The sequence below is a fragment of the Centropristis striata genome, chromosome 17 (assembly GCF_030273125.1).
Source record: "Centropristis striata isolate RG_2023a ecotype Rhode Island chromosome 17, C.striata_1.0, whole genome shotgun sequence".
In the NCBI taxonomy this organism is placed as follows: Eukaryota; Metazoa; Chordata; class Actinopteri; order Perciformes; family Serranidae; genus Centropristis; species Centropristis striata.
In genome coordinates, this window is record NC_081533.1 from 5759994 (window position 1) to 5774097 (window position 14104).

Genomic DNA, 14104 nt, shown 5'->3' on the forward strand with positions numbered 1-14104 from the left:
AAAAAGATGTACACTTATACTCTCAGCTATTGTTAGTTTAATTTGCTTTACAGCCTCTATGCACGTGCGCACGCACACACACACACACACACACACACACACACACAGAGTCACACACACTTTATTACGTGGCAAATGAAAGAGGCGACAGCTGGCCTTAAGTGGCAGCAGAGTGAGTGATCACAACACAGAAGATAAGAGTATTGATCGGTGGAGTCGCTCCACGAGGAGACGTGGCTCCACTTCCTCTATTACCTCAACACAGTGACTCAGTTTATTCTATTCACCTTTTAAATAATGTGAAGAGTGACTAACTGAGAGATTAATACAGGGGTCAACTAGGGCTGGGCCATATATCCATACAACAAAATATATCGATATAGTTCAATTTTTTTCTTTCTTTATATATAAATGCTGTCCTTACTAGGGTTTGTCATATTTAGTTATTTTGTAATGTCCGTTTTTCTTTTCTCATATAAATATATTTATTGCAGGAAAATGTGTTTCAGCCTCACAAAGTCCAAGCCGGTAGTTAAAAGGATTAAAATTAACAGATGGGAGTTTCTACAATGCCAGAAACAGACTGAATATATGGGTTTTATTTTATGTTATAAAGGTTTTATAAGAGTTCTTGTGTGCAGGGCTGCAGCCTGGAGCTACAGGTCTCAGGAGTCAGAAAACATTTTTGACTAGCCACAAAAATTGCCACATTTATAATAATCAGTTTGCTAAAAATAAATATTTTGGCAGTAGGGCTGGGCGATATATTGACATAAAAGATATATCGATATATTTTTAAATGTCATATGGAATTAAACCATATCGCATATATTGATATAGTTCTTTTTTTCTTCTGTCTTTATATATAAATCAGGGTTCATACAGGTGCTTGAAACCCTTGAAAAAAATGAATGTTAAAACTTTTTTTTTAACATACATTGGAAAGACCTACATATAAAAATGCAACGGTTTTACATTACATAGATTTTTTTATTTTTTTTTGGACATTTTTTAAGTTTTTCTTTTCATGAAAAGATACTTTTAAGTATTTTATTTGTTATTTTTAAACTTTGAAATGGGTCAATTTGACAGGAGGGTTAATTTGATGAATTACAGGGCTGCACACACACTTAGATAAACATCTGACACACTCTTTATGTTTCCTCCTTGCAAAATCTTTAAAAACTGCATATTTATTTGTCATAATGTGGCTTTTATGTTCATCTGAAATGTTTACTTTTTGTCCTCAATATGTCCAGTGTTGCAGAGAAAATTAATTTCAATTTCAAGTCAATTTTCAAGTTCCCACTGTTTATTATTGATGTTTTATGTTGCAGATGTTGCCAATCTAGCATCTACTCACTGTGCAGATTAGAAGATTAAGTTCATACTGACTTAAGTTAGTTACTTGGTTTAAAAAAAACATATTTACAAAGTCAAGTAGCCCTTAATTATCTGATTCTAGTAAATGCCATTTTACTTTTGTATGTCCCTTTTCAACTCTTTCTTTCGAATCAGTCTTTTTCTTTTCTGATTGATAGCAAACTAAAAGACTAAAAGATGACAGAAGGATTTCCTGGTTGTTTTTTGAGACTTTTTGGTTCTCCTGCTGACAGATTACAGGTTTAAAGGCTTTGAAATGTTCGTTTCAAATAAGTTTCTCTCGCTACATTAAGTATTAATGACTAAATGAGCAAAACTAATCACAGTTTATATGTTATTTTGGGGGTTAAATCCTTGGCCGTTGTATTAAACCTTTGGAGTTTTCGGGCTGTTTTGTCTGTTTTTGAATGCTTTTCTGTCGTGAACCTATATGACCTGATTTTTAAAAAATGTATCTCTGACATACTGGATCAAGATTTTCAACCCAAAAAAACACACAAAATAAACATTTGAAATGTTGCAAATTTAACATAGAAGATAACCTCTAATATATCTGATTTTTTTTTCTCTGGTTTTACTTTGCCTCATCAAACGAATCATCATCAAACAAAAACTGGTATGAAACTCAAACCAGTACTTTAAAGGGAAGCTGACAGCGTGATCTGTTGCTCCAGAGGGTTCAATAGTAGTGACTTAATGAGCAAAACAGTCATAGTTTACGTTTTTTTGGAGGAAAAATCCTTGGCTGTCCAATAGTAAGAGTTGGAGAAGTCAAAAACTCAGCTCTGTCTGCTTTAATAGAGTAGATTTAGTCTAAATAAAAGCAACTAAACCCAAAACTGCCATCATATTTTGGCTGCATCCATACAAACACACTAAAACACTATGTGGGATTTTTTTCGTCTGTCTGAAACTAATTAGTAAAAGAACAATGTACAGAACAATGGTGGAGACAGCAACCACAGCAGCTGTTTACCTCCAGTTCACATGTCTAACAGCTAAAATACTCAAAAACCAACCAAAAACTAGAAGTATTGTGTAAAACCTGCCAAAACTGCTCTAACTTTGGTAGAAAACCGTTCATGACACTCCCAATAAGAAGCTATTTCTTCAAGTGTTTCATTCTGTTGATAATGGTGGTGGAGACAACAACCACAGCAGCTGTTTACCTCCAGTTCACATGTCTAACAGCTGAAATACTTTTAAAAAAACAACCAAAAGCTCAAGAGGTTAATCATGCACGATGAAAACTAGAACTCTGCCATGTAAAAACAGCCAAAACTGCTCTAACTTTGGTAGAAAACTGTTCCCGACGCTCCCAATAAGAAGCTATTTCTTCAAGTGTTGCATTCTCCTATAACAGTGGTGGAGACAGTGACTACAGCAGCTGAAATACTCAAAAACCAAAAAAAAAAAACTCAAGAGGTTCATCATGCACGATAAAAACTAGAAGTCTGTGGTGTAAAAACAGCCAAAACTGCTCTGGCTTTGGTAGAAAACTGTTCCCGACGCTCCCAATAAGAAGCTTTTTCTTCAAGTGTTGCATTCTGTGCATAACGGCAACACAGCGCAACAAATGTCAGCGCTGTGCGAGGTGCCTCTCCACCAGGATCGGACTACGTGCTGGTACCCAGGTGTCCGTCCCCCAGGGCCCATTCTGTTTGCATGGACAGTCATTAGCATTGTCCAGGAGCAGTGGTGCCTGAGCGCCTCTAAACCATCTCGGCCCTGCGGCAATAATGGGAATGCTAAATTGCAATTGTGTATGCGGTGGATTACCAGGCCAGAGGGCACAATGTCAGAGAGAAAGACACAATGGGGGGGCAATTGACTGGCTTAACTAACACCTGCTTTTTATATCGGCCACGTGGTTTGGGTTAACAGGGGATAAATGTGTCCAAGGAGCTGCTGGGGGGGGGGGGGGGGTTCGGGTGCTCCCGGAGAGAATGAATAGTTGGAGATGACACTAGAGGTGGATTGATTTTTCCAATTAGAAGCTTTAGAGCAGGAAATGAGCCCTGCCGACACCGAGCGTACTGCAGAAAGTGTATCAGCAGTTTCCTTCACGCGATCAATAGTGCTGTGATGCAACCCGCCCCCCTCCCTGCAAGTCACAGGGAGGAAGCAAGTGCAAGTGGGGGAAGGAGCGGAGAAAGAGATGGGGAGGAGGGGTGGGAAAGAAGAAGAAGAAGAAGAAGGGAAGCAGAGAGAGGGGACCTGCATATTTGATGAGTTGCCTCTGGATTGCCTGAAGACTAACCAGACCGAGCTGCTCGTTTTAAAGTTTCAAGTGTGTGTAAGTCACACTGACTTTCATGTAATTATTCAGGCTTTTCTCCTCCCAGCTGCAGCAAAGTTACAATAGTTTTAACCCTCTGGGGTCTGGGCCTACTTCATGTACCACATGAAAAATGTTTACTATACCCATATTTGGTATCCATTTTTTCTTCACCTATATGATCCGACAAATAATTTTTTCACTTTAACCTACTTTATCAACATATTGAGCCCAAAAATACACAAAAATCATGAAATCCGAGTTGAAATATAATACTATTTACTACAATAAAAACCACAAATATGCTCAATGACCTGTTTTGGACCTTGAAAATGCCCTGCTTAGCCTGCTGCCCACGCGACCCGGCCCCAGATAAGCGGACGAGAATCGATGGACATATAAAAAGGTAAAAGTATAAAACTATTATACAAAAAAGTCCCATAAAAACATGTATATTTATAGGCTTTTTTTCTTGTTGGCTGCAACTCTTCAAAAACAAACTATATGCAATATTACATGTTATCATTATCTTATTATCATATCTTTGGTTTTACATGACCTGGGAATGTCAATGTTGAATGTTTTTTATTTTATTAAACTTCACGTGATCTGATCAGGACGGCACGATCTAAGACCCCAGAGGGTTAAAAGGGAGTGAATGATAAATATTTAACTCTAGGGAGTCTAGGGTAAGACCATTTTTCCTCTTTATTTTCGCCTGGTTTTTTGGGTTTTTTTTTGTTAAATGCATGTATTTCTTCAACCCTTTGATGCAGAATAAAGTAATATACACCATTTTTTTCAGGACAACCAGTGCTACCAGAATATATGGTTCTGTCATATGTCACATGAATGTGCAAAAAGTTATATAACCCTCTGAAGTCCAGCTATTTATTGAAAATACACGTTTTATTTACATTAATAACTTTAAAGCCAGTTAAAAGTGCAATAATAGGAGTTTTCACAGTGTGATAGATAGATAGATAGATAGATAGATAGATAGATAGATAGATACTGACACTGTTTTCACAGTGCGCCATTTATGTTTCTAGACCATTTTTAAAATGTCAATTTTCTTTCTACAATGAAAACTATTACTATTTTTCAATTTATATGCAGATAGACTGTTTTGCAGTTTTATTATTTATTATTTTTTCTGCTTTTTTGTGTGTATAAATAGTAATTTAAAAATGGTATATTTCCATAGACACCTTTGTCTTTTGTTTGTATTTTGGGTTCCTGGCAGCTTTATACTTTGTTAATTAAAATAATATGAAAAATCTGACTGATAGCCAAGTTTGTGTGGAGAAAAAGGAGCCATGCATGTGATGTAAGGACAGACTGAAAGATGCTAAACAGACAGAATCCATAGGAAGTTGACAAATTTGAATCAAAATCTCCTAAAGTCAACTCTGGTGGAGGAGCAATGGCGACTGACAAACCAAACAAAGTGTAACAGTGACAGTTTCTCCCTCTTCTTACCTGTGGGTGTCATGTAATACGCCTCTATGTCAGCCATGTCCGTGTGCAGAGCACAGTCCACATAACTGTAGATAACTTTCCTGCTGTAGTAGTAGCGCGCACCCATGAGAATGAGGGGTGCACAGCAGGTCAGCGTGACGGATTTGGTCACGAAAAAGCACATTACTATGGAGAAATGGAAGAAAAATAAACGAAACCTGTCAGAAAAGAGAATCACATGTTTGATTTTGGCGGAATTTGACCCCACACAGACACAAAAGAGCAAAAAAGGCAACTTGACATTTGTTTTTTTTTACATCAAAAATTCTGTTATGAACATTTTCACAGAGAGAGAGATTAGTTTCACACAAGGCGACATTCATCAAACTGCGAAGAGGCACATTAGTGGAGCTGCAGGAGCACAAATCTGACTGGAGAGTTCATGCAAGCAGTGGTGCAGAGGAACACGTACTCAAGTACACATTCAAGCTACTTTACTTGAGTTTTTACATTTTCTGCTGCTTTATACTTCTACGCCACTAGATCTAAGATATTAATATTGTACATTTTACTGCACTGCATTTATCTAACAGCTTTAGCTACATTTTAGATTACAGTGTTTGTTTTTTTATCAGTTTTATCTTCCTGTCCAGTGAAAATCACATATCTCCACATGTGTTCATTTAAAGTTTCTCCTGATAAACTGGAGGATGACATGTTTCTTTAAGTGTTGCTACTTTTTGAGCTCTTGGATACGCTTGAAAATGCACTAAAACCAGCTGTTTTTCTATCTTTTCAGAGATTTGTGGTTCTCACAGGACAGCAACGCTACAATCACATGAGGATCTTCTAGAATATGATGCATTGCTGCAGGTTAAACCACCCAACAGTGTATAAAAGAGTTAAAATGAACACAATCATAAATAACACCAGTAAAAATGCAACATGCACATTAATGCAGCAGTAATATACATTTTTTAAAAACATATATGATAGTAAAACAGTGACAGGGAACATTTTTCCTGCACAATCAACACTTTAAGTGCATCCTGTTTGACTTAAGTAAGATATTAAAAGCATGACTTTGACTTTTTAGGGTGTGTTATTAGTACTTTTCCTGAAGTAAAGAGTGAGTACTTCTTCCACCACTGCATGCTCGTGTTGAATCCATCAACCAGTTCAGTGCATACTGGAGTAATTAGTGGGATGTAACGCTGGGGGGCGCACACTGAGACACAAACAAGCAGGCTGGATGCTGCATAGCATGTTGCGTGGCATGCAATAAGCTCGTAGAGTTAGTTTACTCCACTGCACCCCAGCGTGGCGTGAAACTATAAAGGATCTGTGTCGGGGGGTTACAGGCAGGAGTGGTGGCCCCTGCAGATTAATGACGATAACTACTTTTTTCATGCCGAAAGATTTGAAGTAAAACATTGTTTGATTGTGACGTGCGTAATGGCACCGGTGTCTAATCTGCGCCGGCAACATCAACAAAAGCCAAACGAGATGAGTGCACGACTGGCGCAGAGGCGGGGGGGCGGTGCGTGTGCGCGCTCGGGAGGGGGGGTGTTCAGTGTGTCTGTTGGGGGAGTTGCTTTTCGGGTACGTGCGCGCACCCCGTGGGCCAATCCTCAAATTCATTCAGTCATTCATTCACGGCAACCGGCATGTCATCACATCATCAGCGGGGCCCGCCGGTGATACACGTGCACCATGCGCCCGGCCATCATGCCTTTTGTTGCATGATGAGCAACATGCCGGTGTGCGCCGGCGGAAAGAGCCGCGTTGGCACACTTTGGTGCTGCAACAGATTTCAACTTAGCTCGCCCACAGGGCCAGAGAGTGCAGAGAAACGTCAGATTTAAGACAAGTTCTTTAAATAAATCACATCAGAATGCAAAGATGAAAAGAAAGCGCAACAGTGAAATCATCCTCCAGTTAGAATAACTCCGACATACATAATTCATGTTAGGGGTTATGTTAAAGTTAGAAAAGTGGGTGCATGATGCGAGGTAATGGGGGTACTTACCTGTCAGAAGAGCATATAAAAACTGGGTCTTGGGCTGCTGCCTGAGTCCCCTAAACGCCGTATTGGGTATCCTCTCCATAATACCCTCGTAAAAGATGCGGCGCACCTCCTCCTGATCCCCGCACTCGAACTCGCGGATAAAAACCGCATCTTTCCTCACATCCTTTGCCTCGGCGGGGTTCAGTGCCGCGCTGGACGGAGGAGAGCTCCACATGATCGACTCTTTTTTGGTCCCAGGTATAGCATCGTGTTCGTCCGCAACGATTTTAGTCTCGCAAACCATTTTGGGAGACGAAAAATGCATGCAACTGGCCGCAAAAACAACTACAGTTCGGGGAAAAAGAGAGGGGAAAGAATGAGAGTGGAAATGGATGATGCGTGAGGTTTTGTTAAAAAACAGAGAAACGATGAAGGGGATAAGACGAAGGGGGATGTTCTGCTGCAACCCTGAGCGTTTCTGACGACCAAGTCTTGCCGGCGTGATTCAAGCAGTATTTATAAGCAGGCAGGGCGGGTAGATTCAGGTTCAGGGGTTGGGGTGGTCCTCTCACTGCACAGATTGGTGGAAGCGATGCGCCTTTAAATGCTGATGGACGAGGGAGGAGGGAGAGACAGACACAGCAGCTCTCTGCATCTGAGCAGGCGTGTGTGTGTGTGTGTGTGTGTGTGTGTGTGTGTGTGTGTGTGTGTGTGTATTTTGAGTATGTGGGCCCATGAGAAGGGGGTGTGATGGTGAGATTGCGTAGAGAGGTTGTTTCTGAACAGGTTTGTCTTCATAATATCTTTGAATAAGGAGGATCCCCGGTTTGTTGATGGCTATAAAGGATGCACAAAGGCGCAAGGTAACGCGGGGGCGATGCGTCAAAACTGGAGGAAATCCTGAAACAGGGCGACTTCAGCTTTAAAAAAAAAAAAAAACTTAGAATCAAAATAGGGGCTTATAATGACTTCTAATTTAGCCTTAGAAATAAATGCGAGGTGAAAATAGCTCGATTTTGCCTTGCAGCTGCAGTAAATCGGTGGACACCTCCGCTGTTGCGCAGATAAATAATCTGTGGCAATGAGTGGGTGGGAAAGATCCAAACGCAAGGTTTCTTTCATATTTATATCGTGATATGAATCGACATTAAAAGGACAGGATGGAGCTTTAGCTGCAGCTTTAGTGTCTGGGCAGGTCTCTGTGCAGCCTCCTCAGCCTGTTGACTGACAGCTCTGCTGCACTGCAGTGATTCCTCCGCGGCTTCCCTTTCGCTTTTCACCCTGCTTCCCTGCCATACTTCCACTTTTAACACGGAGATCATGTCTCGCTTTACTGAGCACGCTTCCACGCCGGTTTTTTATAGTCACCAACATGCGATACCGGCTTTTACGCACGACTGTGGCGGCGGTGATGATGCTCGATCCGGCCCTTTGTTGTCCCCCGACACTCCCTGTAATTAACAGCCTCTGTTATTATACAGTCACGCTTTCATGAACAAAAGTGCTGCCATGATTTGCGTGTGCTTTTATTTTGACAGCCTCGATATAATGGTGACATTTAAAGTTTATAACACTAGTCAAAGATGACAAATATTAATTTATAAGGATGATGTGAAGTTGGGAAACAAGAGGCTGCATGTAAAAAAAAATGAAAAATGTTCTAGTAAAGTCTGCAGCACAGCTATTGCATCACTGCCACATCATATCCCCAGATGAAGATTACAAAATAAAGGTTGCTTTGCACCGTAATCATGATTTTTTTTATTTTTATTGAGAACATATGAAAACGTATTTTTGTGTCTTTGTGGAAGCGTGCAGCCTCGCACATCCACAGTCGCATATGTAAAGCAGAACTAGTCTGAACCGGATCATCAGAGGCAACCTGCTATTGATAAGGCTGCATCCACCCCCACTCCCTCCTCCTTAAGGTATCCCCTCCTCCCCTCCTCCTCTTCTCCTCCATAGAGGCGCTGCAGGAGGCGGAGGAGTGCAGGCTGATAACCTGCTGAGTTAAAACTCCTCTCATACTCTGCTCCGCGCGGACATTTGCTCTCCCAAAAATGCGTCGAAAGATGATTTTTTTTTTTTTTTTTTTTAACGCATCAGCACTTGCTCTGCAGCGGATCTCACCATGCCGACCGGTCGGAAGATGCTCTGAGCATGCGCAGTGTTCCCTTTTTGGTTGACTCCTCGCAGTGCAGCCTTCAAGGTCTGTCGGTAATGTCGCAACCATGAAATAAGCAAAGTTGTAAAAGAAACCCCATCTAATTTAAAGGATGAAAAAGCAAGTGATGGAAAACAATTATAGCTCCCCATGACATCACCCAACAATAAACACAACATAATTATCCTTATTATATTGGCTATATATTGTTTATAAGTATAGCCTTTTCTTATTAGTTTTGTTTTTATACAATTTTATTTTATAAGTTAATTCCTTTCATCAATCAATCTATCTATCTATCTATCTATCTATCTATCTACCTACCTACCTATGTACCTATGTAATATATATATATATATATGTGTGTGTGTGTGTGTGTGTATATATATATATATGTGTGTGTGTGTGTGTGTGTGTATATATATATATATACATCATAAAATAAATAATCATAATCATAAAAAAAAACTTCCCCAAAACATTGTTTCCATAGTCCCATAGTCTTATTTTATAGTGGAGGTTGATGGGATTTATTTCTTCACAGATCTTGGCAAAATAAAATCAATCAGACAGCTGCATCCTGTCTGGAGTCCTCACTAACACCATTAGACCGGTCCTTGAATCACTGCACCAGCTTCCAGTGTGTCACACAATCGATTTTAAAATAATGTATTACTTTTCTATCAAGCACTAAATGGTCTCGAGCCAAAACGCACCTTTGATTTACTTGTATTTTTGTGTGTGTCACACTCCCTCCGTGTGTGTATTTTTTTTTTGTCTTCTCGACTACTTCGCCAAGATGACAACCGAAGAGAATAATTATTAATAATTAAATAGTTGTCTACCCCAAATAATGCAGTCAAGAGTCATAATTTTAAGTTTTATTATGAAATTTTTTGCATATTTATGTCAAAGTTCCGGTGTCAAAACTACAAAAAAGTAAACATAATCTGCTAATTCCTAAAACTAAAACTGGCACACAATGTCGATGTGGAAATGAAAGTGCAACAACATGTAATTACAGAGGATGACTTTTATTTTGAAAAAAATAAAGACATCGGATGCTTCCGGTGTTAGTTGTTTACATTTATGTTGCTCGCATGTGAACGCACCACGTTCTTTCCATGACATCGTAATACATCGTCAAAATGTATCGTTTACCAAAGTTCCAATAATTATTCATGAAAAATATTAATTTACTCACTATCAATGAGCATAGACCGGCATAGACATAGAAGAAAGTCTCAAGGCGTCCGCCATCTTGTCATCACGTGACAGCACCTGGACGTTGGATGTCCTACAGGCTGCAGCATTTTAGTGCACATGAGTCATTTTCTCTCATTTACAGCAATCCTCCCAATAACCAAGCAACAACCTCTGGGCCTGAAGACTGAAGCCAGTGCAGAAGAGCCTTAGACCTGCATTCTTTCTAATGGCCAGCAGGGGGCGACTCCACTGGTTACAAAAAGAAGTCTGATTGTATATAAGTCAACAAGAAAATGATCCGACTTCTCACTTGATTTATTACCTCAGTTAACATTCTCATAATGAGTTTATGGTCTCAATCGCTACACTGTAAACAATTGTCTTGTAAATTAACAGTAATACTGGCAGCAGGGTTGCCAGCGTTCTACTGTTAATTTTACATTTCCTCTACTGTTATTTACTTTACAGTATGTTACTGTGATAAAAACCACATACTCAATTACAGTAAAATCCTGCATTTCATTGATTTTTACAGTAGACTAAAACACAGTATAGTGCTGAAGCTAGTAGCAATATTGTTGCAGTTAACAATGCAGTCATTTTTTGTAAATAGAGCATATTACTGTCTGAAAGCCAATTACTATAAATTAAGCGCTGTCTTCACTGTAACCTCAGTAATTTTAATATACCACATACTGAATGAGTTAGTTAAGTAAAGTACAGCCATTAAAAATGTGAACAAGAAGAGACTTAGAAAATATCATATATTTTATGGGAAACGGAAAGCTACCTACAAATATTGCCCAGAATGCATTGTTTTCTACAGTATAATAGCTTTTTAATAGAAAACAGTATGTTACTGTCACAATTTGGCTGTTTTCTTACAGCAATCTGTTACAGTTTAGTTGCATGTTAGTGCACGAGTCCCTGTGTTTACACAGCTAGGGGGCGCTGTTAGCTCTGTCCACACTGTTTACAATTTTAGGAATTTTTGTGCAGAGAGCTAGCTAAAAACTAATTGATTCCTTCAACAAAACATTCATCATATATCACAAAATCTCTATTTTTAACTAACCCTCTGGAGTCACCGAAATTACATGACTTCTTCATGACGGTACGACTTAAAAACAAAGCGATGACAAGCTTTGCTGTCAACTTCCCTCTAAAGTACTGGCTTTAAACTCCAGGCCAGTTTTTGTTTGATGATGACAGGCCAGGTAAAAGTGGAGATAAGTTATATATATTTAGTATAAAATATAGAACTAGATGTTATCCTCATTTCACCTGTTATAAGTTATATTTGCAACCCATATTTAGAAGATTTAAAATGTTTTATTTGGCATGATTGCATTTTGAAAGGTTTTTTTTTGTTGTTGTTGTTTTTATTAAAATGTTGATCCAGTTAGTCAAAATTTAAGATATTTATCAGGTCATATATGTGAGGTTTTGCTTTTAAAAAAATGATACCAACATGTCATAGTAAAAAAATGTTTAGTTGTATATCAGCCAAAATATTCTGAAAACTCTAAAGTGTTAGCAGCCAGATAGAAGATCAGACAATAAAAAAATCAACACTTTAAGACACATATCAGCTAAAAACAACAAACAAACACGGTTTGTAGCAGTCACACAGCAGCCACTAAACGGCTACTTCTTACAGCTTGTAAATAAAGTGTATTTACAATATAAATCACATGTACTAGTTTAAACTGATGTGGAAAAAAAGCCATTAAGAAGAAGTGAAGCACAATAGAGATCTGAAGGCCAGTCACATGTCAAAGATGTGACTGATGGACACTTTTAGACATCAGGCTGTTTGTGTCTGTCAGAAGTGAGTGTGGATGGATTTTCAACGGTGTAATAAGTCACATGGTCGGAGGCCAGGAATAATTACAGTTTGGATTTCTCTGGGAGCCAGGGGCCAGCCAATAAATGTCACTCAAACACTTCCTCGTTCTCTTTACTTGTTTTGCAAACTATGTTTCCAACAGAGCAATATATTGACCCCTGTAATTGTTGCATTGCCTGCAAAAAACTCCATCACCATCGACAAATTGTCTTGATTTGATGTTTTTGGACATATTCAATACTGTATCCAAAATGTTATGTACCCATAATACCTGATTTTAACAGTTAGAGCATACCTTCTATAATTGTATCACACGCTTTACATTTCTCTCATTCAAAGCAATATTCACAGGCCTGAACAGTGAAGCCAATTAATTAAACCTGTATTCTCTCTAATGGCCAGCAGGGGGCGACTCCACTGGTTACAAAAAGAAGTCTGTTTGTATAAAAGTCAATAGGAAAATGACTCTACTTCTCACTTGATTTATTGCCTCGGTAAACATTCTCATAATGGGTTTATGGTCTGAATTTTTAGTTTAACCTCTTATTCAATATGGCTTGATCATCATTTTGTAAATTTTGGTCCCATTTAGAGTAAAATAGATGATACAGCATGGTTTGCTTTAGGGCGGGGCCACCTTATGTTCAGTGTTCGAATGGGCTAAAAGACACTCTAAGGAGTCGGCTGTTGATTTTGAATTATGATTGACCCTTGCTACCCAAGTAATCAAGCTAGCACTAGCGTTCAGTTCAGCACATGAGTTAGTTGCAAAAAAAAAAAATGGTGACGTGGCGGCCATAAACAAAAATGGCATTGGACACAGAGCACACTTTAGCCAAAACCAAAACCATCCATCTCCCCCATTGACTTTGTATTCTTGTCAAGTCCTTCTGTTAGCAAAAAAACAACAAAATGTCTAAGGTAAAGAACCCAGAAATAAAAACTGAATTAAACTGAAACTTTTCGGAGACAAAAGCGGAGATAGATGTGAGACATCAGCAGTTACAATGTGGAAAACTGCAATCCTGAAACTCTCTATATTTAACGGGTTTTTTTTGTCACCAAGTCATATTTCCAAAGTCAGTTTTAGGCTAACTACATTTCTGTAAGTTAAATACTTCTTTTCTGTTCTTATACAGTATCAACAGTAACAAACAGCAATCTCCCCCTGGGGTTAAATAAAGTATTTCTGATTTTGATTCTGATTCTGTTCAGCTAAAGCATTTGACATCATGTTGTAGTCAAATGTGGATAATTCAGAAATTTTTGCAGTATTAAGTGCATTAGCTCATTAACATATAGCTAACATTAGCTAGCCAACACATAACTAACATTAGCTTGCTAACACATAGCTAACATTAGCTTGTTAACATATAGCTGACATTAGCTTGCAAACATATAGCTAACATTAACTTGCTTACATATAACACTAGCTTGTTGACTCATATCTAACATTAGCTTGTAAAAATGTTAACATATAGCTAGCATTAACTTGTTGACACAAACCTAGCATTAGATTATTAACATATAGCTAATATTAGCTTGCTAACATATAGCTAATATTAGCTTGCTTACATATAGCTAAAATTAGCTTGCTTACATATAGCTAAAATTAGCTTGCTTACATATAGCTAACACTAGCTTGCTTACATATAACCCATATAACACTAGCTTGTTGACTCATAACCAACATGAGCTTGTAAAAATGTTAACATATAGCTAGCATTAGCTTGTTGACACATAGCTAGCATTAGA

General features: G+C 38.6%; 1 protein-coding gene across 1 annotated transcript in view; it reads right to left on the bottom strand.

Moving 5' to 3' along the window:
• nat8l (N-acetyltransferase 8-like) overlaps window positions 1–7641 on the bottom strand; it is a 32509-nt gene extending 24868 nt beyond the window's left edge. Inside the window, exons 1-2 of the mRNA XM_059354221.1 lie at window positions 7152–7641; window positions 5144–5308 (exon numbers count right to left, since the gene is read on the bottom strand). Of these exons, the coding sequence (XP_059210204.1) occupies window positions 5144–5308; window positions 7152–7455 (469 nt within the window). The 5' untranslated portion in view covers window positions 7456–7641. The remainder of the gene's footprint in view (window positions 1–5143; window positions 5309–7151) is intronic.
• Between the last annotated feature and the right edge of the window lie 6463 nt (window positions 7642–14104).